This window comes from Musa acuminata, chromosome BXJ1-5 (genome assembly GCF_036884655.1).
Source record: "Musa acuminata AAA Group cultivar baxijiao chromosome BXJ1-5, Cavendish_Baxijiao_AAA, whole genome shotgun sequence".
Taxonomy (NCBI): Eukaryota; Viridiplantae; Streptophyta; class Magnoliopsida; order Zingiberales; family Musaceae; genus Musa; species Musa acuminata.
The window spans coordinates 9,406,088-9,433,765 of record NC_088331.1 but is presented as its reverse complement, the minus strand read 5'-3'; the positions used below and the strand labels follow the sequence as shown (position 1 = coordinate 9,433,765).

Sequence of the window (27,678 nt, the reverse complement as noted above, 5' to 3'; positions counted from 1 at the left end):
AACTATAAATAGTCCAGAGCCCTAAAGGTAATAGGGGGGGGGGGGGACAACAGCACAAGTTCTACACACAGAAATCCTCTTCTCGTCCACTAATTAGACCGTCGGAGGGGTCGGGCCGAAGATACGATCCGACCTTTGTGCAGGTACACGGCGACCGCGTTACCGGGACGCTGGAACTAGTCATCTCCGAAGACCACGCCCCGATCGGGTTGCTGCGAGCGCTTCCCCAAAGATGTCAAGAAGCTCTACCTGTGATCCTCAGCATTCGGACCCCTGAACCGAGCCGTACCACCCCGAGGTCACGGCCTAAACAGGTGCAGACTGCATCAATATCCATCAGTTTCATCAACCCGAGACAAAATCCCCACGTATCATCTTTCCCTGCAAAGTTTATTATTATAAATGTCGTGGACAAAAGGAATACATGCAGAAAGGGATCATCAAGTAGGATTACGATACCAACCAGCAGAGCCCAGACAAGCAATCGGCCCTATTGTTCTGATGGAGAGAAGAACCTTCAATTCATACAAATTTTATACCGTTTTCAGAAGAGACGATGAATCCAAAGCTATAATCATCTCTTGAGAATGATAAAGAAAGGTCGTCTCATAGATCTTACCTCCTCGAAACCCGAACTCGAGTTGCTGACAATCTTTTATTGCGATGAGTTTGCTCGCCATCTTTTATTTCAGTGCATATTTGCCAGTTTAGCATGGAAAATGGTTGCTGAAAATTCTCAATTTGATGTATGAGTTTGATAAATGGTATAATGGAGGTTGGCTTACTAGTAAATAGCGTTGGCAAAGTGATTGTCGAGGAGGTGACCTCTGGGCTTTTATAGTAGAGAGGAAGGCCGTGTATTTTTCGTTTTAGGTGGCCAAGCGAAAAGCTCAATTCCCGGCTTAAGGTAGTTTACAGTTGGTTGACTTGACTGACTCGGACCTATTGCAATCACTTTATCAAGCACAAGGTAAGTAAGAAGCATGCACCTAACCACAAACTCAAATCCTAGACAATAGGGTGGAAGCTTTCAACCACCAACAATACCTCTTTTCCTTTGGTAGAATAAAGCCAAGATATCTTGGATTGAAAGAGGATATAGAAATACCAAATACTTTTACTGACTGATTAGGAATAGGAGATACAAAACATATTTATCCATTACATTATTGATACTGATCGTCAACAAGTCTCCAATCATAATGACATATCAGCTTGTTTTGTCAAATAATATGATAATATTTAAAATCAATATGTGTTTAGAACAAGATTTGTCATACCGAAATGTACCGCTCGGTACGGGCGGTACTTATCGGTCCAACAGATTACCGGTACGCGGACCGCCCGGTACCACTACAATGCTACAGTATTATACTGTAGCGCAACTACAGTGCAACAATGATATACTATAACAGTGTTATAGTATGAAAAAATATAAAATTACTCGGTACATTATGGTGTACCGCTTGGTATACCCTGATGTACCGTTTGGTACACCGGTACTGTATCGTATCGAGCCTGAGTCGAAACGTCGGTACGATACGATAAGACGAACCTTGATTTAGAACAATCATTGATTGGAGTCAATGTCCCCAACCTAACCAAATGATGACTGATGTTCTTGTCAAATCATTTACTTATGATAAAATCCTCACTTCCGGGGAAAGGTAAAATTTCCGAATCGAATAGTTTTAATATTATTATTATTATTTGACCTTCTGCTATAAAGCACAATACTGCATTTGTCTTCCTTTTTATTGATAATTCATTTGTCTTCCTTTTTGTTGATGTTGCATTTGTCTGGAACTCATAGAAGGATCTTGTGTTTGAGGGAATTTTCGATTCAGGAATACCGTCCTTTAATTTTGTAGTATCTGAATAAGTGTTTTCTTTTAATAGAATTGTTTTTTTATTTTTTATTTTTTAAATGACGAACTCAAATTCCAAGTAAGAGTGCCTCAGACAGCACGAATTCTCAGAGGCCCATCAGAACCGTCCATTGTTTCATCAGACGGATGATTGAGATCAAAAGAAACGATCGAAGGATATAGACTGGCCCAGCAAATAGACACGTCGGTTTAAGAAACCCAAGTCCGTTTTTGAAATGGGTGCACCAATCTTGAAGAGATGCTTTCCCATTTAGATAATCCATATTTCATATTCGTAAGTGGCGGTTGGTGATTGCTATACTCGGAGGCTAAAGGCATCATTACATAGCGCCGATTCCCACTCGCTCTCACTATTTCTTGGCGAGCACCGTATTCCCGATGCCCCACTCCCTCTTCGTTCCTCTCACCGGTGCTTCTCAATTTTGAGCCGTTTAATAATGGCGGAGAACAGCAACAGCATGGGGGAGAGCGACAAAGATGGATCCGCCTCCTCTCCCGCGGGTAATTTTCGCGACCCTTTCTTCTTCTTGGTTGGGTTCGTATTCGCGGGTTGTGGTGCCCCGTGATTTCGTACTGTTGTCTATGCCGATGGGGTGTTTGAATGATTGATTTCTTCATGGAGTTCCACCGGCGTGTTTATGTCGCTGCGTTCTTTGATACTCGGGTGTTTCTGATGTAACCGATGTGACAACGGGAGGTTCTAATTAGTTCGAGGGTCTGATTTCGGAGTTTGGTATCAGTTACTCTGATGGGTTTTGAGGCGTCACGAGTGATTTAGGAAGAGGAATGAAATCTAGCGGTTCCGGATAGATAGGTAATTTACGGCGGTGGTGTCTCCCGTATCGATTAGAGGGCTCGTAACTAACTGGGAATTGTCCGAGAACGACCCTATTGTAGCGAATAACAAGATTTGGGAAACAGTATTTTCTAAACATGTAGAAATATCTAGTCACCGAACACTGGCTTTAGTCGTAGCGCTGGATTTCTGCTGGTGCTAGATTGACAAGAGTCGCTGAAAATTTTTCTTTAGATGGAGTGCGATTTTTAATTGCCAAGAAAATGTTGTTGACCTAAAAAACATTCTAAAGAGCAGAACTTATCAAGTGGTGATCGTTGATCGGTTCTTTGGTTATTTCCCTTTTTTAATCATGGTCTTTGTCCAGATCAGAGATGATTTTTTTTATATTAGTACACTTAGAATAACATCTTCCAGCTGGTACCATCACGCCCAAGACAGGTTGTTTTGACTTGATTGAACCATCATCAGCTTTTCAGTGAGTTTAGGTTCTTCCTTTGTAAGTTTTCTTTTGAACAAATGTGACAAGTTATCATTTTCCTTGTACGAAGATTATTCTCATTAGTTACCAACCAGGTAGTATAGAACTGAGATCTGCTACTGATATATTTGTGAATATAAAGATTGTGTGATTTGCTAAAATTTCATAGAGAGAAAATATGTATGTTTTAACAAGAGAGTCCTCATGACTATTATGGTTAACCTTGGTCGAATGTGTCATAGGTAGTGGTAGTGGTGCTCTCCATCTTGGCTAACTTCAATTATGTCCTTTTAATGTGGAGCATCGGTAGTGTATCTGTTTGAACAAAATTTATTTTATGATTGTTCTATATTTTCTGACTTCTATAGATAAAGTTACTTATTGGGATGTGCTCTCTGTTCAGAGACTAAACTTGTGTTTTTTTACATTAGTGGTTCCAGGGCAACCCATACGGAAAATAGAAAAAAAAGTCTTTTTTTCTATTTTAATTCATTTCATTTACAAATTTTTTGATGTATTCAGTCTTCAAGTGTGGAAACCACAGGACTAGAAGAGGTAGGATTGATTTTCATAATTATAATTAAAGTGAAGTATGTCGAAAGTTTTTTTGAATACTGCCATGCCAAGTTGAAAATAAATGTCCTATAGCAAGTTTCCTTTCATGCACTATGTTCGATATCAAGAAAAAGTGGTTCTGTGTTCAAGGGGGACTCATTTTCTGATGAAGAAATGGAAATGCCACTTTGTAAATTTCTTACTTCTTGGTGCCAAATTGCAACATCTTGATTATTCCTCTTTTGATTTGTTAAAAAATGCTGAGCTACCGATGAATGATACTGCAGTATGTAGACCACCACATTTGCTAATGCATAGTAGCTCCTTTTGTACAGCTTGAGAAGTGGAAAATATATTTTTAATACTGTGATGTAGCATCTAAATTCTCTTTCTGTTGTTTCAGTCGAGAGAAATCTTCCTAGGGCAAGCACAATGCCTAAAGGGACAAAATATGCTGAAAAATCAGAGACTTCCTCAGAAGGACCAAATCTAGAAAGGTCCAAAACTGAGAAACATGGGCAAAATAGTCCACATGATGACCCAACAGCCCAATTATTTGACGACAAGATTCCTGACAAACAAAAGGTTTGACCCTCTTGGCCTTCCTTATTTCCTGGGATGTATTAATATTTATATTATAGGATTTTTTTTAGTATAGCTTTTGATTGCTGAGAGATTATTCTTATTGTGCATCTCTCTTTACATGAACAGTTTTAAGTTTTATTACTCTAGTTAACCACGACCTTGTTTGGCATGTTTGCTGCTTTAAAAAAATAAATGAAGCAGAAATTTTGAGGGGTACCCTAGGTCCATCTTCTCAGTTAGAATAGAAGAAGATGCAGCGCTTTAGCAATTGGTGAGAGACTATGTTGGTGTTATGCTTAAATGTGGATTTTAGATCTGCTGCCTGTAGACGAATTAGATCGATGGTTGGTTATTATAATTTTAGTTCTTAAATGTGTCAACAAGACTGATGAATTTTAATTTATATTGCTGAATTCTGTCCTGTAATTATAAGCCACAGAATATTTACTTTGATTTATGATTTGAAGTAGAGTAAAGATTTTAAAGGACAGCAGAAAAGAAGACGGGAGGAAGGATTGGATGACTGCTGTCCATTTTTAGCTGTTCAGTGAGCCATATCATCTTCCCAGATATTCAATGTATTTGTTCTCTTAAGAGACTGTTCATCATGGTTATTAATTTTGGATAGTGACTTCAAAACTTAGAAGCCACATGTAACATAGTTAACAGTCGAAAGCTCCTATGCATGATTATCCACCACAAGAAGCCTTTAATTCAAAATTTTCTATTTGAATTTTGGTTATGTGGGCCTTTTCCTGCCATTTAGCTCTGTCAAGAGTAATTTCTCTTTGAATAGTAAGATGTCATTTCCTTAAATTTTTAATAATTTCTTTGGCCTTACTCAAAATTTACGACACCTTGACTTAATTATTTGAACACCTCCTTTCTGGTGTGTTATGTCTAGTCACATTGAACATATTGCAGGGGCTTATGTTAGTAAGTTCTCTGTCCTTGTTATGCAGCGTTTGCTTGCGAAACACTCTGTTCTGTGATGCTGATAATAAGTTTGCAATAAGAAGACTTCAGAGTGTGCTAATGGGAGCTTGAGAAGGGCCGAGAAATATGTTCCAAGCATGATGGAATGCTGATCACTGCTTTAGGCCACAATATAACCATTGACAATCTGGACATGAGCTTCTTTAAGGAAAAAGTGAAAGTTTCCAGTACAAATTGACTTATAATTGCCACTTGATTTATGAAAACTTGCATATTCAAAATTGGAACAAAAATTTCCATAACATATGATGTTGTTATAAGTTGAAACTTACAAATTTCCCGAGATGATGGACCCTTTTGGTATAGAACAATCTAGATGGAAGCCAAGTACTTTTGAAGGATTGGTGGATGGTGGCCAACATAGGCTTAGGGCATGTCTCTAAATGAAGCCAAATATGCACAATGACAGAAAGGATCAAACCAACAATGGGAAAACAAAAGTCATTGTAGCATGAAAGTATGGCATTTTTTGCAGCTATGTAGGTTATAGCAGCCAACAATGGGAAATCAATGCCATCATAGCTAGATGTTGATACACAAATAAAGATTGATGACCAACTGAGAAAAATAGATTGGAAATGGATTGGTTTTAAAATTTATAGACATGATGGAGAACTAACCTATTATTCATTGTGTGGTTAAGCATATTTAATGATAAGAGAACAGACAGTAAGTTCATCCATGAAGATAGATCATGAACTGGACTTTAGATGCACTCCAAATCAAGGATTAATTTCCTCGGGGTAGAATAAAAAGGGAAAAATCTAATTTACTAGGCATTAAAACCAAAGGGTAGAATAAATAGTTAACGCTTAATTTGTTTCTTCTATCATGTATTGTTTCTCCTCTTCTTTGGTGGTCAAACTGGAATGAGACCACTGAGCCACGTAGGAGAGAAGTGAAGCACTAGCGAGATACCAATTCGACGAAACTCTGATGTGGCAAGTTTCATTTATTCCTCCCCTTTCATATCCACTTCTCCACTTCTTTGATGAATATGCTACAGTAGGAACACTTGAGTTTTAATGGAGTATTGTGGCAAGATAAACCCAGGTTCTAAACTGAAGAAGCCTAAAAGCCCATAACCAAAGCTTATAACTAATTGATTTTAGACACTGAACTGGACTGGCTTGGTACTCATCCATCTGAAATGAGAGAGGGAAAGAAAAGAAAAAAGAAGAGATAGAAGAAAAATATAAATCAATTTATGCTTGTTGCTCGTTAAATTCTGAGAACTTCATTTTTGCATGCCAAATGGTACATTTTGCTCAAATGGGTAGTGGGCAATGAGAATTTTATTTTTGCTCTGAATTATTCCTTCTAACTAAAAGCTGGGTGGTCCCAGCTACTTGGCTTAAGCTGAATAAGTTCAGTTCCTTTACTAGTTTTGTCCTTATACTGTATGACATTGCAATGTTATGTTTTTGTCATCAAGGAAAGCTTGCATCATGTTGTCTTTGTAAGGGAATCTTTTCAGTTATATTGGGCTTTTTTGTTATCTATTTTTATGGTTTTTCTTTTAATTTTATATGATGCGGATGAAGACGTTAAATCAAATAGCTACAGTGAAGGATGATGGGACTGTTGTGGTAGATGTTCCAAGCAATTTTGAAACCAAATCAATAAATTTGAGATCTGAGAATATATATGGTGAAGCAGTTGATGAAGAGCCAGTAGATTTGCCTGATCTACAGTATCGACCTCCGATGCAAATAGTCATTCTTATTGTTGGGACACGAGGTGATGTGCAACCATTTGTTGCTATTGGAAAACTTTTGCAGGTTAGTTAATTTGTGATGCATTCTTCTGTATTACTAAATCCTAACAATTACCATCGGTCTAATTTTGGATTTGTAACTTAGTTCAGGCAGTGTTTAGTAAGTAGATTTACTTCATATTTTTTATTAAGAAATTTTCCAATTTAAATTTCGGAAGTGCCTAGTAAGATTTATCAACGTTTGTTGTATCACCCAAGTCGGTATGGTGCGGATGGTATGGATTGGTCTAACTGACAACCGAGAAACGGATTGCTTGAGTCCTTGTTGACACGCCTGAACGTATCATGTGTCGGTACACTGGTATAAGCCTGGTACATACAGATCTAACAAATCTCCGAGACGGATCCAGTACCCGAAATGGTGCCCCCTGAGATTTATAGTCATTTTTATTTAACACTCTGGAACTTTGTTAATTGTTTGTGCATGGTTTTAATTTTTCTTCTTATGCATCGTTGGTCTCATCAAAAGTTCCTAGTTTTATACATCTTGATCCAGTATTTTGAGTATCCCATTTGGGCATTTGAGACATGGGAGAAATAAAAAATATTTTTGTCCTATTAGAACAAAGGCTAAGAATACTTGTCAGCATTGTCCTTCATGTTTGTCTAGTCAGCATTGTCTTTTGATATTGGACATCATTTCCTTATGCGCAGACATTTGATTTTCATTACTTTCAGAAGGCAGTATTATTGATTTATATGTACTTCATTTTTTCAGCATTTAGCCTCTTTGGACATTGTGTTCCACATGACTGCCCCATGATTATGAAATAAGTTTCTTTCAGGCCTATGGTCATCGTGTTAGGCTGGCAACTCATGCAAATTTCAGGGAATTTGTTTTAACTGCTGGCTTGGAGTTTTATCCTCTAGGTGGAGATCCAAAAATTCTTGCTGAATGTATGTGAATAATTTAGTTAGTTATTAAATGTGTTTGACAAATGTATTTCCGGATAGTTCAGCTCATGGATTGGTACTTTTTCAGATATGGTTAAGAATAAAGGTTTCTTACCTTCTGCACCATCGGAGATACCTATCCAACGGAAACAGATTAAAGAAATTATATTTTCCTTGCTTTCAGCCTGTAAGGATCCTGATATTGGCACCGATGTTCCGTTCAAAGTCGATGCTATAATTGCAAATCCACCCGCATATGGTTAGAATCTAAACTTCTATACTATTAGCTGAAAGTAGATTTTTTATCTTTTCCTCTCTTGGTCTTGATTTTAGCAGATTAAGATATGTCAGCATCTATTGTTTAGCCTCCAAGAACAGTAAGAAAGTAATATATAATACACTACATAATCTTATGTTTTTTTTTGTTTGTGCATTATATCATTATATTACACAAGGTTTGCAATTATGGGCCATGGTTAGACCGATTCGAGTCTGGTCCATTCCAGCATACCAACATACGGTGTGCTAAAACATACTTTGGTATTGATGGGGGAGGGAGAGAAACAAAGGAAGAAAGAAGAAGAGGAAGAGGAAGCCGAGGATGAAGAGGTGTACTAGGAGTTGGCGACGGGCGCATGGGTGGTGGCGAGCAGAGGGCGACAAGCAGACATGGGAGTAGCGATGGGTGAAGACGTGAGAGTCACAATGCACAAGCCAAGCCCTAGTGTAGGGTTAAAGTTAAAAGAGAAAATAATAATAATAATATAATTATGCTGAACCAGATCGGGCCACCCTATTTGGGCTGGTCCACATACTGGTTGGTGGTCGGACCGATAAAAACCAGTTGAACTATACCAAACCGGTGATATTGCAATATATGATATTACAGTCATTATTTATGGTGCTACATCAAGCGACAAATAGTATGTTGTCTTATGGGCAGGGCAGATCCATGAATTATATGCAAGCGGCCATTCTAGTGAATCAATAATTATTGGCAACAATTCAACATCCTAAGAGAGTGATATGTTTTGGCATATCTCAGACCAAAATGAAGGAAAAATAATTTAACAAACGAATGGAGTACATGGGTCATATGAAGTGGAAATAAGTCTAGGATAACTGAGGGAAGGATTTATTTAAAATAATGAAATTCCACACCAATATCATACTCGCACAGACAAACAGGCTTTCACCTCTCCGATAAACTGAAAAAGGCCGACTAAGACAAAGTACTCATTGCACTTAATAATGGCCCCCATGATACCAAATTCTCAACTTTTCTGGTTTGTTGCCTGAGATATCATTGGCTTATTTGGTATATCTTGAACAGGATCATTGGGTAAGAGCTGCTGCTTAGGCTCTCTGTTGCAAACAATGTATATACCAACAGGATCATTTGGTATATCTTGAACAGGATCATTGGGTAAGAGCTGCTGCTTAGGCTCTCTGTGGCATATGCCTCGGCACAGGAACAGGCCTATGCAATGGAATAAAATCTAATGATATCATCGCAACATGGTTGGAAAAAGGTACACGTGTTAAGCATTAAGGGTATTCTGTTGCCAGGACTAATTCAAAATTAAAATCACATAAGCTTTACGTCTCTTTGACATCAAGGTAAAAGTTGTGATGTGATCTACTGCTGGACATCAGTGGAGTTTTTAACAGGATATGATCACTTTGCTTTTTTTACCTATTTTGGTCTTAGAAACAAGCTGAGTATTTAAGAATGAACCTTGATCATTTTATTCAGATCCAGCAAAGCCTGAAGTTAAACATAGTTCCTCCTACTGTTGAGCACCATATAACTTCACTAGTCACCTCCTTGTATTTCATGTGCTACATTTGTGTGGTTAGTTAAATTACTTGCTTTCTCAATCTGCCTTGATAGCACAAGATGTTTATTGCTCGTCTCTACTTGTATATGGTTATAGTGGTTTAATAGATACTATAAACAGACTGCATTGAGTTTATGCTCATGTTTCGTCATTTCCATAAGGACTTTTTTTTTTTTTGTTTTATATCCCTGAGGAATGATGATTCTGACTATCGACCTGGATGACTGCATGTTCAGGGCATACACATGTGGCTGAGGCGCTAAAAGTACCAATTCACATTTTTTTTACAATGCCATGGACGTGAGATCTTATTTCCCTTTTTCATTCTTTCTGTATTAAAATATGGTGGTTTACATTATGGCTATGTTTGAAGTTGGTTTTAGTAAAAGTAGGTAACTTGCAAATCTATATGCACTGCCTGTTATTACCTTAACCTAAGAGCTGAAGTGTGCCTGATGTGACATTTTCTTTCACATTTTCAGACCAACTAGTGAATTTCCGCATCCTCTTTCCCATGTCAAGCAATCTGCTGGATATAGAGTAAGAAAAATATATTTCGCTCTCCTATTGTTTGATTTGTTATATTTTCTGTATTAAATTAAAGAGTGGTTAACATTGTCTGTTTAACCTAGTTAAGATCTTGATGTTATTGTGTAAAATTCTATAAGCTAATGTGAAAGTTCTTTCTTTGTGCTTTGATGCCAGCTTAGTTTCTATCATTACCTATCTCGGCAGTATACTGCATGATGTCATAATAATGGCCTATGTTTTTTTTTTTTCTACCTATAGCTTATATTCTGAAGCCATTGAATCAATTTTCGTGCTTTTATCCGGTCTTGCTTTTTAGTATAATCTTGAGTTGTATGTAGTTAATGACCTTCTTCTTCATATATTTACTATTGGTACTCTCTTCTCATTGATATAGTTCTAAATAGTTTATTTCCTGTGTTTTATTCCTTAATCTGTGTAGATTTCACCTGACTTTAATTTTACTTAATTATGATTTTTGTCTTCTTTTGCAGCTCTCATATCAGATTGTTGATTCTATGATTTGGCTTGGAATACGGGACATGATAAATGATTTTAGGAAAAAAAGATTAAAGCTGCGACCTGTGACTTATTTAAGTGGCGTACAGACTTCTGCCTCTGACATACCTTATGGGTATATCTGGAGTCCCCATCTTGTTCCAAAACCAAAAGGTTATTTTTTGAACTTAGTTAACTCTGTGACTGGCTCATGAACTGGGCAATTTCTCCTGGTCTAATCTGAAATCGAGCTTACCACACTGGCATACCGGGCAATAAGCTGACTGGTAGCCTGTTGTACCAAACAGTAAGTCTATCATCTGATACTTGCTTCTCCATGGTCCATCGCTGCCGCCTTCCCACCATGCTATTGCTCCTCCATTTGTTCGTTTGTGTAAGGGCCTCTCCTAAACTGCTTGCATGCATTGTGATCTCTTCTCTACTGCATGCACACTCCTCTTCCTTCTTTTGCCTCATCTTGCTCTCACTCTTGTTCTAGGTTCATCCTCCTTCTCTTCCTCTTTATTATGCTCTGCTCGTCTATATGGTACCAAACGTTATCAACCGTTGATACATTTATCGATACCAATATCGTGCCAATCTGACCATCAGTTGTTATGGATACCAACTGAGACTTTAATTCTTGGATGTATGATGACAACATAAAATTTATCCAACTATAAGAGGTCAGCTTGTAGTTGCATGTAAATGTATTTTCATATTTTTTGTCAGAAAAGAAATGATGGCACCAATTTCTGTTGTTTTTTGTTTTGTTCTTGAATTGGTATAATAAATTAAGTTGCATTAGCTTTTCACGTTATAGACAACAAGAGCGTTAATCATAACTCTTTTTTTATATATTCATAAACTGATCTTTCTGAAAGAATTTATACATTTTGATATTTGGTGTATGGAAAAGTGTAAGCTTCAATTGTTTTGTGTGGTTACTATTTGCGATTGGGGACCCAAAATTGATGTGGTTGGATTTTGTTTCCTTGACCTTGCATCAAATTATGAACCGCCAGAGTCACTTGTAGATTGGCTGAATGCTAGTGAAAAGCCTGTTTATATTGGGTTTGGTAGCCTTGTAAGTTCATTTTGCTATTATGATGTTGGTCACCCTTTCCGCAAATGATCTTTCATTGGCTCTCCATAGCTTCTGCAAAGTATCATTGCAGCCATATTGAATTTATTTTCTTTCACATTTGTTGACTGTCGCCTTTATAGTTTTTTATTTCTTCTCTTAAAGCTTATTAGTACTCTAACTGGTTATTTGTTAACAGGCACTAGTTTGTACTGCATAATTATTCTACCACTATAGATTGCAATTGCTCGTCTTTTTCTCAAATATGTTGTATGAGCTTTTATATATAAAGATTGGTTCCTTACCTTTTACTAGGCATCCTGGTTTCAGATCACATCACTGTTATAGTTGGTTTCAGGAATTGTCTACCACATGTTTGAGAAATCTACAGTGGTTCTTTACTTCTTTTGATGTGTGGAATGTTTCTTAAATCCTCCTTAAAAGATACTCGTAATGGCATTCCCCTTCTGTCTTCTAGGTTAATTACTAGTTATTACTGACATAAATAAGTCTCAATGTGCATATCTGCTGCAAATTCTTATATCAAAAGCTGAGTTGTCTGATGGGGTGCCCAGGTTAGACCTTGATGGGGTGCCCAGGTTAGACCTTGAAGTCATGGGGAATATTATCCAAGGATTACGTGTATCAGGAATAACTTAAGGATGTTATTTTTCAGTGGCAGAACCAGTGGCAGAACCCAAGGATTACGTGTACCTGCTGGATAATATTCCCCATGACTGGTTATTCCTGCAGTGTAAGCCCTTCTGTTCTCCCAATGCTAATTCTATGTCTATCCAAAAATAAACAAATCCTTACAGCTCAATAAACTAGCTACAAAAAGGAAACTAAATAAAACCAATTTTTTTCCTTTCCTTCTGTTCTCTTAACGCTAATTCCAGGTCTCATTTCAGAATAAACAAATCCTTAAAAGCTGAGTGTCATTATCAAACAGAAGATTATTAATGATCATGGTCGAAGTCTATCTAGATTACAAGATAAATAGGTTAGGTTGCAACTCATTCTCCTGACAAACAGTAAAACTCAGAATCGAATTATTACAAGCTAAACTACAAGAGTCCGACATAATTATTTAACATATACTTCAATATTTATGTCATTGTGGCATATAACATAAGGACCGAGAAAATGTAATACATTAGCATAAAAAAAATAGTAACACTGACTTAGGTTGCATTTGAGAACATATTTATATTTTTAATGTGTATTTAGAGAATACTGTTTAGAACTTTAGAATATGTAACTCTAGAATACAGTTTAGTAAACAACAGATAAAAATTATATTTTAAATATGCATTGACATAACTATTTTTTGGTAAAATTATATTTCAAAAGTTCATTGAATACTATAGACAAATTTATCCTTTTAATATTTTTAATAGTTATTCAAAAGGGAATACATATTTTTATTTAAATTAATAAGTAAATAAATAAATGTCTGTAATCTTACAAAAGATTTCATATGTCCCGGATATATAATAAATAAATAATATAATCATATAAATAAATATAAAATAACCTTCGAAAATAAAATAAATAAAATTTCATCTTATAAAAGATATAAATCATGTTGGTTTCTCACTAAATTATATTGGCCATTATGTAATTTTATATAATGTCATAGTGGATTTTAGGAATTTGAAAAGTTACATTAGCATCCCATAAATGTTGCATGCGATGCTGCCTTTGTCGATGCTATCCCGAGGTAGCATCAACATTTGAATATTTGCAATACAGCATTCATACCAAATATGATTTCAAAAAATTTACCAAACATCAATACATATTTGAAACGTGCATTATACCATCAATGCACATTTCAAATATGTTCCCAAATGCACTCTTAGTCAATAAGATAAAAGCGTTCGTATAGCAGTAATTATCATGCATGACGGTCTGTAGATAATTCAACTGATATCTGGCAAAAGGATGAGCTCTAGTGAATGAGGATCATACGAATGTAGGATCTTGGAGGGTTCTCGTAACCCTCAGTGAATAGAAAGATTATTTACAATTTTCCATATTAATTCCTATATGTTCCAAACAAATACTGAAGAGACATTTTATATAACTGATAATTTTGCAAAATAAATTTCTTCAGCACGTTTTGTCACAGGATCATCAAGGTCTAACCTAGGCACCCCATCAGACAACTCAGCTTTTGATATAAGAATTTGCAACAGATATGCACATTGAGACTTATTTATGTCAGTAATAACTAGTAATTAACCTAGAAGACAGAAGGGGAATGCCATTGCGAGTATCTTTCAAGGAGGATTTAAGAAACATTCCACACATCAAAAGAAGTAAAGAACCACTCTAGATTTCTCAAACATGTGGTAGACAATTCCTGAAACCAACTATAACAGTGATGTGATCTGAAACCAGGATGCCTAGTAAAAGGTAAGGAACCAATCTTTATATATAAAAGCTTATACAACATATTTGAGAAAAAGACGTGCAATTGCAATCTATAGTGGTAGAATAATTATGCAGTACAAACTAGTGCCTATTAACAAATAACCAGTTAGAGTACTAATAAGCTTTAAGAGAAGAAATAAAAAACTATAAAGGCGACAGTCAACAAATGTGAAAGAAAATAAATTCAATATGGCTACAATGATATTTTGCAGAAGCTATGGAGAGCCAATGAAAGATCATTTGCGGAAAGGGTGACCAACATCATAATAGCAAAATGAACTTACAAGGCTACCAAACCCAATATAAACAGGCTTTTCACTAGCATTCAGCCAATCTATAAGTGACTCTGGCGGTTCATAATTTGATGCAAGGTCAAGGAAACAAAATCCAACCACATCAATTTTGGGTCCCCAATCGTAAATAGTAACCACACAAAACAATTGAAGCTTACACTTTTCCATACACCAAATATCAAAATGTAAAAATTCTTTCAGAAAGGTCAGTTTATGAATATATAAAAAAAGAATTATGACTAACGCTCTTGTTGTCTATAACGTGAAAAGCTAATGCAACTTAATTTATTATACCAATTCAAGAACAAAAAAAAAAACAACAGAAATTGGTGCCATCATTTCTTTTCTGACAAAAATTATGAAAATACATTTACATGCAACTACAAGCTGACCTCTTATAGTTGGATAAATTTTATGTTGTCATCATACATCCAAGAATTAAAGTCTCAGTTGGTATCCATAACAACTGATGGTCAGATTGGCACGATATTGGTACCAATAAATGTATCAACGGTTGATACCGTTTGGTACCATATAGACGAGCAGAGCATAATAAAGAGGAAGAGAAGGAGGATGAACCTAGAACGAGAGTGAGAGCAAGAGGAGGCAAAAGAAGGAAGAGGAGTGTGCATGCAGTAGAGAAGAGATCACAATGCATGCAAGCAGTTTAGGAGAGGCCCTTACACAAACGAACAAATGGAGGAGCAACAGCATGGTGGGAAGGCGGCAGCGATGGACCATAGAGAAGCAAGTATCAGATGATAGACTTACTGTTTGGTACAACAGGCTACCAGTCAGCTTATTGCCCGGTATGCCAGTGTGGTAAGCTCGATTTCAGATTAGACCAGGAGAAATTGCCCAGTTCATGAGCCAGTCACAGAGTTAACATCTATACTCAAAGTATATGTTTAAACAATGATCACTAAGTTCAAAAAATAACCTTTTGGTTTTGGAACAAGATGGGGACTCCAGATATACCCATAAGGTATGTCAGAGGCAGAAGTTTGTACACCACTTAAATAAGTCACAGGTTGCAGCTTTAATTTTTGTTTCCTAAAATCATTTATCATGTCGCATATTCCAAGCCAAATCACAGAATCAACAATCTGATACGAGAGCTGCAAAAGAAGACAAAAATCATAATTAAGTAAAATTAAAGTCAGGTGAAATCTACAAAGATCAAGGAATAAAACAAAGGAAATAAACTATTTAGAATTATATCAATGAGAAGATGTTTGAAATCATAATAGAACTTTTTTTTTCTTGGAAAAAAATAACATGTAATTTTCTGCAAGCATTACTATCAGAAAGAGCAATTTATCTTTTGCTCCTTCAATTTTACAGCACAAAAAATAACATGTAATTTTCTGCAAGCATTACTATCAGAAAGAGCAATTTATCTTTTGCTCCTTCAATTTATCTACACACTGACATGTTAAGGTCATTTGACAAAATTTTAACGAGAGAAGGTATATTTTTCCTTCTAAAACACTTCGACCCCAGCCACTCTACCTTGAGTTGAAACCGAATTTGCTGCTTGATTATAATCCCTGTAACATTAAGAGAACATTACAATTTTAACTTTGACAAATTTTAAATAGAGTAATCCTTCTCTAGCAACAGGAGCTTCACATTGCAGTGCATATTACACATACCTCAGATCCTGTGTGCCTCCTAGACCTCATGCATATAAGATGTTTTAGCAAATTTAGTTGTTCAACTTGACTATTTGAATTTTGTTGTGGTCATAACTCTATAGGATTTAATATCATCAATGTCTATGCCCTCCTAGTATCGGTACTCATTCTTATTTTAAACTTTTGTGTAAATTTGTAGCCTGTTCAAGAACCTGGAAAAATGACAAAGATTATTGTGGAGGCACTAAAAATTACTGGTCAAAGAGGCATCATCAATAAGGGCTGGGGTGGCCTTGGAAATTGTGAGCATATTGTTTATATGACAGTTCTTTTTTCTCTTTGTTGCTTATCCTTCTGAGATATTTTATAGAAGGATGTTATTTTTCAGTGGCAGAACCCAAGGATTACGTGTACCTGCTGGATAATGTTCCCCATGACTGGTTATTCCCGCAGTGTAAGGCAATGGTAAGCCATGCAACTTGACACTTTTGATTTGCTGATGCTACTTTTTGTTGCAGTGTTACTCCAAGATCTTCTATGACATATGAAGAAAATTTCAATATAGAGTTCAGGTACCTGCTAAAGCAGGAATCATAGGGTACATGTTAGTTGAGCATTGGCTCAAGTCTCTTGAAATAAGGAGGATCCAATCAGTGTTTTCAAAAGGTGCTTCGGCGAGGCGTGGCTCGAGCGCCTTGCAAAACCTTCAGGCGAGATGTTTCGATGAAGTGCTGCTTAGGCGCTCGCCTGAGCCCTAGTGTCGAGCGCCTCTAGCGAGTGCCCAAGTGAAGTTGGGTTGGAGTTTGAGCATGGTTCCATGGAATGAGCAAGTCAAACCCACCCTCCCGAGAGACAAACCCAAAGTGAAACCATAACACAAAACCCGCCCCCCCTGGAAACAAACCCGAAGTGAAACCCTACATCTGTCGCCGCTGCCTTCATCCGTAGCTTTGTCCGCCTCCCTCTCCTTCCCCCACCTTCCTCAATAGTCGTCGGTTACTCCTCTTCTCAATTTCCTCTTTAGAACTGTTTAGCATTGGTTAAAACTGTTTAGCATCATATTGATCCACTCTTTAGAACTCTTTAACACTAATTATAACTCTTTTACCACTATATTGCAAGGTTCGTAATACCGTACCGTGCCGGTGTTTTAACCTGGGCTTGGTACGGTACGGTACGGTGTACCGAGCAGTACACCCAGGTGTACCAAGCGGTACACTTGATTTCAGTCCATTAAACCCTCTGAAAATACCTGAAAAAAAAAATTAGGATAGGGTTTTCAGTCCGTTACTGCTATAGTGCGGTAACGGTCGAAATCGATCGTTATCGAGTTGTACCGGGCGGTAACGGTCGAAATTTCGACCATTACCACCCGATAATACCCCGTATCGTCCGATACGGGGTTTTTTTTAACGTACCGCCCGGTAGCGGGCGGTCATGTACCGATAGCCTGTCGGACCGGTACGTACCGCTCGTACCGAGCGATACAATTCGATATTGCAGACCTTGCTATATTGACTCACTCTTTAGAACTGTTTAGCACTGGTTAGAAACTTGTTTAGCATAATTCTCCATTAGTAGAAACTAGATTGTGTCATTTTTATTTTTAGGATCATATTTATCGATCATAATATATAATTTTTAAAATTTAATATTCTTGAGCGCCTTATTTCGTTCAGGCAGGCGCTTAGGCATGCACCAAGAGCTTTTAAAAATACTAGATCCAATGTGGACCTACAACATTGTTTGTTGATTGATAGTGGTGAAAATAAATTGATCAACTATTCAGTTGAACAATTTTAGTAATATTGATATTGTAGTATTATTCAAGTTTTTGAACTATCGCTTTTAGCTTCTCTCAATCTTCCACCAGTATGTTTTTTTCTTTCCGTCAACTAAACACCTTATATAATTGAAAAACATTAATCGAGGGAATATTGTTTTATGACTACTTAATCCAAAATCTCCAAAGCTGCTTAAATATGTGAAGCTTTAGTGATTTACTTATGTGATTGGCTTTGCTATTCCTTTCTGAAAAAATAATATTTTTTGGAATGAGACAAATGAGTGAGACCCGATATATCAAATTTGTTCATTTGCTGCTGTTTCATTGTATGCTTTACAACTAGACATGATTGGTCTCACTGCCAACAACAGAGCTAGATGTCCTAACGGCATGTTGATATGAATGCCAGCAACACTTCATATTTGAACTGATTTTTATCTTTTGTATATTTTCAGGTGCATCATGGTGGTGCTGGAACAACAGCCGCTGGGCTTAGGGCTGCTGTATCACTTCTAACTTGCTTTCTCTGCCTTGCTTTCTTTTTCTTTTTTCTCATATTAGAGACCGTAAAATTTGCTTATGTACATACTTGTCTACATAACGTTGGTTTTGTAGTGCCCAACTACTATTGTACCTTTCTTTGGTGACCAACCTTTTTGGGGAGAACGAGTGCATGCCAGGGGACTGGGACCCTCACCTATCCCTGTTGATCAATTTTCACTAGAAAAATTGGTTGATGCAATAATGTTCATGATGACACCGAAGGTTAGTAATCGGCCTTTCCAAATGTCATATGATTATTTTGATATTTGTGCTTGGTGAGAACATGATAAGACAAGACATATGACCATGATTTGTGGTAAAAGACAATGGTGGCTAGTAGGAGAACCAGATGCGAGAGATAACTACCAACTACCAATTGCAATACAGTGGTGAGGCTTCTGAAAAATGCAGGAGTTGTCAGAGATGTTCTTTTACAATTGCAATGAGAACCAGATGTTCTTTTACAATTAGGACTCTACTTCGTTTCATTGGAAATGTTGCTCCTACAAAACTCGTTGCAGAATGTATCCAAAACCTGCAGCGATTGGATTATGTGTTTCTGTGAACTTTCAAACAGCAATATTTATTATTGGAAACCTTAGTTTTGGTGAATCAATCATTTAGTCTCCTTTTGTAGTCTAATGTATGTGGATTTTGCAAATTTACAGGTGAAAGAAAATGCTGTCCAACTAGCCAAAGCCATGGAAACGGAGGATGGTGTTTCTGGAGCTGTTAAAGCATTTCTAAAGCATCTTCCTCCAAAAATCTCACCTCAAGTTACACCTGAACCATCAAGCTTCGTGGATTTCTTGGTTGCTCCTATTAGAAGGTGTTTTTTTTCACCTCAAGTTACATTCTGTGCATTTTATGTTGTTAAAGAAAGGCATTTATGGTGGAACATATATCTATATGCTAGAGTACATATATCTTACCCTACCAGTTATTAATCATCCCATGCCATCCCACGTGCTGGCTTTAATTTTACGCCATAATGTACACGTCCTGGCCATTCCGGTTCGTGGAATTCCTCGACCCCTCGGCTTTCCCATAGAGCAAGCGACAGTGGATCCCACGAGAGTCACTACCGTTGTGCTGCTGCCACGCCATCGCATCACAGGCTAAACATAAAGGCCTAAAGCAATGAGAACCGGTGCATTTTGTCTTGGGCGGAACGGGACAGCAATACACGAGAGTTGGTGGTGGGTTGGTTTAATTGTCAACGGAAGAAGACCGAGAAAGAGAAGATTCCTTCACTTTTAATTTAATTAATTGCTCGATCAAAGAAGTCCGTCGAAAAGTGACCCAACACAGGTCAAGTCACAATTAAGAGACACCCCAACCTTTGTTTTCACGCATTGCTTTATACTAAAGTGCGGTGTTGATTGTGCACATCACGGATGATTATAAATTTTTTATCAGGCCTCCTGTTTGTTTAAACAACCAACTCCAACAATTACATCAAAAATCATACTCTTAATGAAATTAAGTTTCCTCATATTTCTTTTCATATCAATGATAATTATCTAACATCTTTTTACAGGTTTTCTTATCACCTGCTCATATCATCATAAAATATTCTGTAACACCCTTGATTAGTTCCACATTGAAAGTGTTACAACATTTTGGTCAATGGTTTGGACCAAACGAAATTGATAGATCAATTAGCCCATTAGATACGAAGATGTCAAGCCTTTGAGTGAGGGTGATTATAACACCCCTGATTAGTCCCATATTGAAAGTTCATCAAACCCTTATAAGTTAATCTTAATCTTGCTCACTTTCAATGTAGAACTAATCAGAGGTGTTACCCACTTTCGATGTGGGACTAATCAAGGGTGTTACATATTCTTTCTCATATGAACCTCTATCTAAATTATTCACTAATATATTTTTTTTAATATAATTTCTCTATTCTTTAAATAAATAAATCAGGAAAGAATTTTGTAAAGAAGGGAAAATATAGACAGGTCATTTTAGTCATCAACCAAATTGACAATGAGAGTCGTCCCCCTTAATATCGAGCAAGGATTTTATTAATCCTCCTTATTGATATCTCTTGGGAAAACCTTGACATTAACACTTAGTCAAAGGATTTTATTAGAATTGTTCAAAGGGTGGATAAACTCGTGAGGCATCACAACAAACCCAAATTGTTTGGACCAATTGGGAGGTAATAACTAATTAATCACACGATATTAGTTTTCTATACATGCAATACACGAGCACATACAAAAATACATATCTCTAAGCTTCAAGTCTCGCAACTATCAAATGAATGATTTAACGTGGCTAAGCGAATGACATTTTCTGCTTATTATGATTGCATCCATTCTATGATCTATCTATATTATTGATCTTATCGAATTGTCCATGATCATATCATATCTAATATTTTCTACATACTATTTATAATAAACTTTATGTTTTTTACCTACATGATATATTTCATCATCAAACCGTCAATTATACAATAACCTCGTCTATATGATAAAAAAAAGAAAATCAAGATAGCATCACCACTAAATCAATAGGATCATTGATTTAGTGGTGATGCTATCTTCATCTTGATTGTCCTCATGGAGAGCAAACAAATAATCCAAGGTGATGATTTTGTGGTTATCCTTTTGTGTGTTCATTTATGGTTAACCTCAATATTCTTGTCTATTTTGGTGATTCAGATATGATGAGGAAAATAAAGTTGCATGAACTTTCAGCTTTGTATGCTAGATAGGTTATAATGATAAATTATTTGTTTTCATTCTTGTGCTACTTAATGCTCCTATTGATGGATCTTCCTGTACTGGTGCAAATTCAGCATTCATGCTTGAGAAGTGATATTGCTTTAGCTTTGGGCTATATGGTAAGAATTGCATTAAGCAAGCATTTGATTAAAGTTAATATGACTTACGAAGCAGAAATTATGTCTGTCCTATTCTTTGTCGTTTTTCATTGGACCTCCTCTTGTTAGCTGCTAAAGAACTTGCTCCCAATTTCTCTGATTAGTATCTCACTTTACTGAGTAGAAACACTTATGGTGATTGGAAGTCCATAGTCAAGACTGCAGGAAAGATTTAGTATTGTTGCACCTGTGGAACCAATCTGTAAGATCTTTGCTTTTATGTTGCTTACATCTATCTATTCATATTTGAGCCATACTTCTGTTATGTTGCTATAACTTGGAGTCTATTTTTTTGTAGAGTGCATGAAATGGAGATGATGTCAGTGGGTCTTTCATGGTATATAAGCAATTAGGCCATACAAAAGCATCATTAACAAGTACAGAGGGTTATAATCCCAACTATTTGGGGTGAGCTACATGAATGAATCCTTTTCATTTATTTCTAATAACAGTGATATCCTAGTGCATGTTCTAATTTGTATTGCGTGAAAATCCATCTTCTAAATTATGGCAATGTATTTAATGGCTACTAGATGACAAACACGCTATTCCTTCTTCTCCTTGATTGATATTCATGCTCGGGAGAATAGAATGTGACATGCACTGGTGGTGTTGTTATGTACATGGAACTTTAAGAAGAACCTTTTTCCCCATTTTCTTGTTATTTCCAATATTGATTTAACATAGTCACGATGTTTACGTTGCGATGGAATGTTATCAAGCAATTAGGCAAGCTTGATTCTCTTAGCCTATTTCTGTGAATTTTGGCATTTTGTACTGTTTAGGTCCTGATACATGTTATAAAATTCTCCTTCTGTTTCGTTTCATATCTGTTTCTTGTACTGTTTAAGTCCTGATACATTTTGTACTATTTCTAGGTATTTCCAATATCTGTTTGTTCGTATCAGACTCGTAGTTTGTGACTTCGATAAGTTCTATTTTCTCGTAGCTTGTTCTTGTTAAAGACCCAAACTGTTTGTGGAAAATTAGACTGCCAAAAGTCGTAGATCATGTCTATGATCTTCCTTTTGTTCCATTACTTTTTCTTCTGATTGAGCAAACTTTTACTCCATAGACTATGAACGTCCTGAAAGCCACATGCCATTGTGCAGTTGCACAAACATTTCACAAGATTAGTGGGAAATAGTATCATAGCTTACTCTCTCTTATTTCAATAGCTGACTTGAATCTACAGCCACATGGGATTTACTTAAAATTGTCTTCAGTGAAATACCTTAAGAGATTAAGGTGACTTTCCAGGATACCCTGCATGTTTTATCAAATATAATATGAATTTATAAGTAGCAAAAGGATGATTCTTCATTTCCTTGAAATGCAATGGTCTATTCTTGGAATTAACAGTGAAGAGTGGGTTTTCCCTTCGTATCTGTCCATTCTAAGGGGCAAGACACTCTGTTTCTTCTGTTCTCTCACATCAGGTAACCATGCTAAACCACTATGAAACAACTGGTCCCAGTAAATTCCTATACTGTATAAAATAGGCTAAACCTCCAAGAAGACTTGTTTGTTTCTTGGTGCAGATCATGAAGTCACTATGAACCAGAGCATGTCTTTATGAGTAGTCCTTGATTTGCTTAGTGCAGTTTGAGACTTCACCCCCAGTTCAAGGTGCTCAGTTGATGGTGAACGCTTGGAACAGGTGTCCTGATTTTTTGGTAAGGTTTGCTTTAATCAACTCTTGTTTTGCAATCAATTCACATTGCATCGTTACAGTTCGTCCATTTTGCATGTGTATGTGTGCATATAGTGGTGAAGTGATGAAGGCAGGAATCTATTTTTACGGCATCTTGCAACCATCTTGTAGTTATTGGTTTGTCTTTTTCTTTTTGTCGATCATAAAATTGGGATTATGGTGGACCTTAAACGGGCCATATACTTGAATAGGTCAAATCCGTTGAGACCCGAGAAGGTCCAAACAGGCCGAGGGATCAGTCCATGATCATATACTTAGGCATTTACCACATAATATTTGTTTTCTTTCTTTATTGTTTTTGGCCTACTGAATGTAATTAGTTTTCAGTGTCAACTGGAGCAACTAATGTTCTATGGAAATCCAGGTCAAACTCTGTGGTATCAGTCCAAAAAGGCACATTCGGAAGTCAAGATCTATTTAAAAAAACACAATAAAAGGAAAAAAGGGATATATGACAAGAAATGACAAGGTAAGAAAGGGATCTATTGGAATAAAAAAGAAAAAAAATATTTTTTTAATGTTTCTCTTGCCATTAAAGAAGACAATGATCTATTTTTCACAGTGACTTAAAATACCCAAAGATATCTGACAAGGTAATTTAATTAAACGGATTCACATGCACTGTTACTGTTCTTGTCCCCATGAACTCATGGTATGCAAAGGAGTTATGGCCACTCTGCATATAGAAGAGACAAGAGGCGAAAGCAATATGAGGTACACCAAATATAAATTGATGGTTTGCTGTACAAAGTTAAGTATCAGGGTGTTAATTGTTGACCAAGATAGTCATGTAAACAAATAAATGCAATATCATCTAACAATTTATCTATCTATACAAATCTTTGCATGAAACATTGTCCATATATTTTGCACTTCAGGTTCACATGGTTCTATTAGTTTTCTCTCCAGCATTTATACATCAGTTCAGATTTGATAATCTAAAATGAAGTGAGAAATATGCTCATCATCATCAACATCATCATCAGACGACCTATCCAATCTATTCTATTATTGGCTGTCTCCTTCAACTTTTGTTCATCATCATGTGCAGGTTGAATAGACATCACCTTTTGTAGTTTGGCATCAACATGATAGCCAATTCCCACACAGGTGTCTTTCATGCTCAAAGTACCTGACAACTGTTTGACAAATGTTGTGGATCTTCCCTGGGAACAATCCCGTCGACAAATATCCACATTGGCAAGAATCTGCATGAGCCACTTGGAGATCTGTATGTATTCTTCTCTTTTTTATGGATGTTGCATGATTCTGCTGAGAACGATAAAGTCACCAAGATGAGTTGTAGCATCATTTAGAGCATGTCAATACATTTTGGCATCATTTTGTTTCATCTTGAGAAGGTTTTTCAGAGCAATCCAAAGGCTGTTCCCTTTACTTTTCTCTTACGTCATATTTGTTCTGATGACAGGTAGATGTAGATGGAGGACATGTAGGTTAGCTTTCTGTCATCAGCCTCCAGAAGAGTGGAGGATGAGACTTGCTCCAAATGGTCCAAGGTCCGCAAGGAGGTCAAGCCCAATGGCTGTAGGAAGATGTAGGGCTGGGTCATGTTCAGACTTGAAGCAAGAAAGAAGGACCTCAGAGCTCCCTTCTCTGCAGGACGAAGATGTAAATGCTGGATCCTACTGATTCATATCCAAGTCAATTATGGCCAACAAGTCTTGGATTCTTGTGAAAATTCTTGTGTCAGAAACCTCATGGTGTTCCCCCACCTAACATTATTTTTTTTGTTTTTCTATACTCGACATGTGCATTATCTTCTTCGACATTCAAAGATCAGATCCTGAGAGTACAAAACTTTTCAGTATTATCTTCTTCATGCACAGAGAGAAAAGAAGGGAACTAATAGAACCTAGCAGAATGATTGCAGCTGTGTGCCACCAACCAGCATATTGGCTTTCTTCTTGTAATGTTGGAGGATTGATGAAAAGATTAGGGTTAGTTTGACAATTATGCATGGGTAGGTCAGCATGAGAGCTACGACTTCCGACTCCAAGACAAGATTGGAGAGACTATCCTCACTTGCCTCACAGTACTTACAAAGATCACAACTTGAGATCATACTGCATTCTGGTCTGCATCCTATTCAGCATTCACATGAGACCAAATCTCTCCAGCTGAGTACATTGTTATGTAAAGATTATCTCTTTACATGTTCATTCGTAAAAGATTAATCTTTTAAAAAAAAATAATGATCCCTTAACAACTTACAAAAGAGAAAATATTTTATTCACAAGAACCATTTAAGCAAGCATAGTCAATGTAAATTATAAACATGAATTTCGTAAACTCTAGATGATTACATGATAAAAGGTTGATCCATCACAAAATAAACAAAATGAGATTGTCAAACCTATGATCAACCCTCAAGTATTATATCAAATATCTCGGTTATAATTTTATCCGTGACCGTATGATCATTCCTTACATTAGTTATAGTATAGCCATTCGTTTCATTGTTTCCCATTTCAAGATGAAGAAAAGCTAAAGGTGATTTAAATTATGCCAAGCTCATCATTGGATTCTGCCAACAAATTGACCCATGTCCATAATTAACGCTGGTTGGTTCAAAAGACAGGTTTGGTAACTACCTGTTGGGCATAATCCAACATCCAATCTCCTTAATCGTATTTTTATTATTTGAAGATCATCGAATCAAATTAATCAAGATTAACATATATCATGTCAGATATTAATTATATCCAAAATTTAATCCTTTCTTTAAATTTTTTTTTAAAAGATCGTATTTTGTCCACATGAAAGAACAATGAATTTGATTCAAATTTGTCAGTTAGCTTATATTTGATTAGATTATTTTCAATCTTAAACTATGAATCGAACTCAATATACATAATTCGATTCTTTCAATCGTTTGCGAGGATCAAATCTAATATATATAATATGATTCTTTCCATATGAAACCGTCTTCTAAGTTCATCTTTCTTTATATCATACACAAATATTTACAACTCTAACAACAGCTGTTAACCGGTGAGCTGGATTTATCTCGAGAACAATATATTTCGGCAAGTGCTACCGCTACAATAATAAATCCTGGAAAGATTTAAGGGGGATGAAAGGGTGACTCGGAAAGATATGTGTCTTGCAGAATCCTTCTTACGGTAGAATGTGCCCAGTTAATTGCTTTCATCACATTTGATCTGCAGGAAAACAAGAAACAAAAGGCGAAAAACATGAAACGAAAACAAAAGCACGAGGCAAACCAAAACTGCTGCATTGAGAATTGGGAGGATTCCTACTGTTTTTGTTTTATTTGTTCACAGAAAACAAACTTTTGCAGTGTTTTCTATGTCTCTTTGCCCATTTGCTACGTACATGCAGATTGGGAAAGAGAAGAACGTGACACTCATCTGGAGAGAGAGAGAGAGAGAGAGAGAGAGAGAGAGAGACGTCACATTTTTTCTAAGAGAACGTGACGTTTTGGACCTCCCCGCCGACACTACGGTGACTGCCACTTTCTGGGGAAGAGGACGATGAGGAATTCCAAAAGGAGGACGGCGACGGAGACCCGGCCCCGTCCTTCTCCCTCTTCGGTATCGAGTTCAGACTGATGGCCACAGGCGGGATCTCGGAGCTGCGCAGGTCCGGCGGCGGGTGGCGCCACTGCGGCAACGGCCCCGCCAACAGCAGCGTCTGCAGCAGCGGCCCCGCACCCATCACCGCCTCCACCAGTCGCCCCTTTTCCGGCAGGGCCCTCCTCACTGCCGCCAACTCCACCTCCGCCACCGCCGAAGACGCCCGGTTGCTTCTCTCATCCACGTCCTCCGCGGCAGCAGTAGCAACCGCTGCCGCCTCCGCGACGTCAGTCCCCTCGTCCAAAGCCAAGTTGGGGCCGAGGTTGGGCTTGGGTTCCTGGAGTGGTTGACCGCGGTCGGTGTGGTGAAGGAGGAGGAGGAGGAGGGCGTGGCGGGCCTCGTCGCGCTCTCGGGTGGCGGCCTCGAGCAGGCGGGAGAGGTGGAGGTCCCGGGACTCCATCCTCCGGAGCTCCTCCTTGGCCGTGGCGCGAGTGGACTCGAGCTCCAGGGTCGTCCGGAGGAGCGCTTGCTTCAGCTCCTCCGCCGTCGCGACTCCGTCCGCTTCCTGCCATGCATTCCAACCTATCATGGCTACAAGCTCTAGTTTCGAGAGGTCGGAGGAGGAGGAGAAGAAGAGGGAAGATACCTGAGGTTGCCAAGGCAAAGACCATGAGGCGGCGAAGCTGGCGAGAGGCGGAGGCAAGCGGTGGCGGTGGTCCATGTCGGTTGCCTGTAGGCGGCGACCCTCGTCCAAGCACAAGCCAATCCGATTCTTTCTTATATGAATGCGGCCGTCAGCGTAGTACACACGAGACACCTCATCCGGATTGACGCTACATAAAATGTCATTGATGCCCATTTCAACTTAGAAATATGACGACTTTAG

At 37.5% G+C, this 27,678-nt stretch overlaps 2 protein-coding genes across 18 annotated transcripts; one reads left to right on the top strand and one right to left on the bottom strand.

Annotated features, from left to right (window-relative positions):
* The first annotated feature begins 2,139 nt into the window (after nucleotides 1-2,139).
* Nucleotides 2,140-25,060, top strand: LOC103985053 (sterol 3-beta-glucosyltransferase UGT80A2-like). Of its 16 annotated transcripts, none has more exons than XM_065182848.1 (17): nucleotides 2,140-2,390; nucleotides 4,125-4,306; nucleotides 6,847-7,083; nucleotides 7,865-7,976; nucleotides 8,062-8,232; nucleotides 10,051-10,114; nucleotides 10,297-10,354; nucleotides 16,493-16,595; nucleotides 16,682-16,758; nucleotides 18,535-18,582; nucleotides 18,695-18,844; nucleotides 19,291-19,451; nucleotides 21,438-21,482; nucleotides 21,646-21,723; nucleotides 21,820-23,197; nucleotides 24,287-24,466; nucleotides 24,665-25,060. In XM_065182848.1, the coding sequence occupies exons 1-13, from the start codon at nucleotides 2,327-2,329 to the stop codon at nucleotides 21,448-21,450; spliced, it is 1,440 nt and encodes a 479-aa protein (XP_065038920.1). In that variant the 5' UTR covers nucleotides 2,140-2,326; the 3' UTR covers nucleotides 21,451-21,482; nucleotides 21,646-21,723; nucleotides 21,820-23,197; nucleotides 24,287-24,466; nucleotides 24,665-25,060. The 16 variants fall into 16 exon arrangements, with proteins under 16 accessions (XP_065038920.1, XP_065038917.1, XP_065038919.1 ...); XM_065182841.1 differs by having other exon boundaries at nucleotides 2,141-2,390; nucleotides 19,291-21,723; nucleotides 21,820-21,929; nucleotides 22,884-22,960; nucleotides 23,063-23,197; XM_065182842.1 differs by having other exon boundaries at nucleotides 2,141-2,390; nucleotides 19,291-21,723; nucleotides 21,820-21,929; nucleotides 22,884-22,960; nucleotides 23,041-23,197.
* A 1,209-nt stretch (nucleotides 25,061-26,269) lies between these two features.
* LOC103984833 (uncharacterized) lies at nucleotides 26,270-27,678 on the bottom strand. Of its 2 annotated transcripts, XM_009402391.3 has the most exons (3): nucleotides 27,439-27,678; nucleotides 26,673-27,357; nucleotides 26,270-26,417 (listed from the first exon to the last, which is right to left on the bottom strand). In XM_009402391.3, the coding sequence occupies exons 1-2, from the start codon at nucleotides 27,649-27,651 to the stop codon at nucleotides 26,680-26,682; spliced, it is 891 nt and encodes a 296-aa protein (XP_009400666.2). In that variant the 5' UTR covers nucleotides 27,652-27,678; the 3' UTR covers nucleotides 26,270-26,417; nucleotides 26,673-26,679. The 2 variants fall into 2 exon arrangements, with proteins under 2 accessions (XP_009400666.2, XP_018681816.2); XM_018826271.2 differs by lacking the exon at nucleotides 26,270-26,417 and having other exon boundaries at nucleotides 26,494-27,357; nucleotides 27,439-27,676.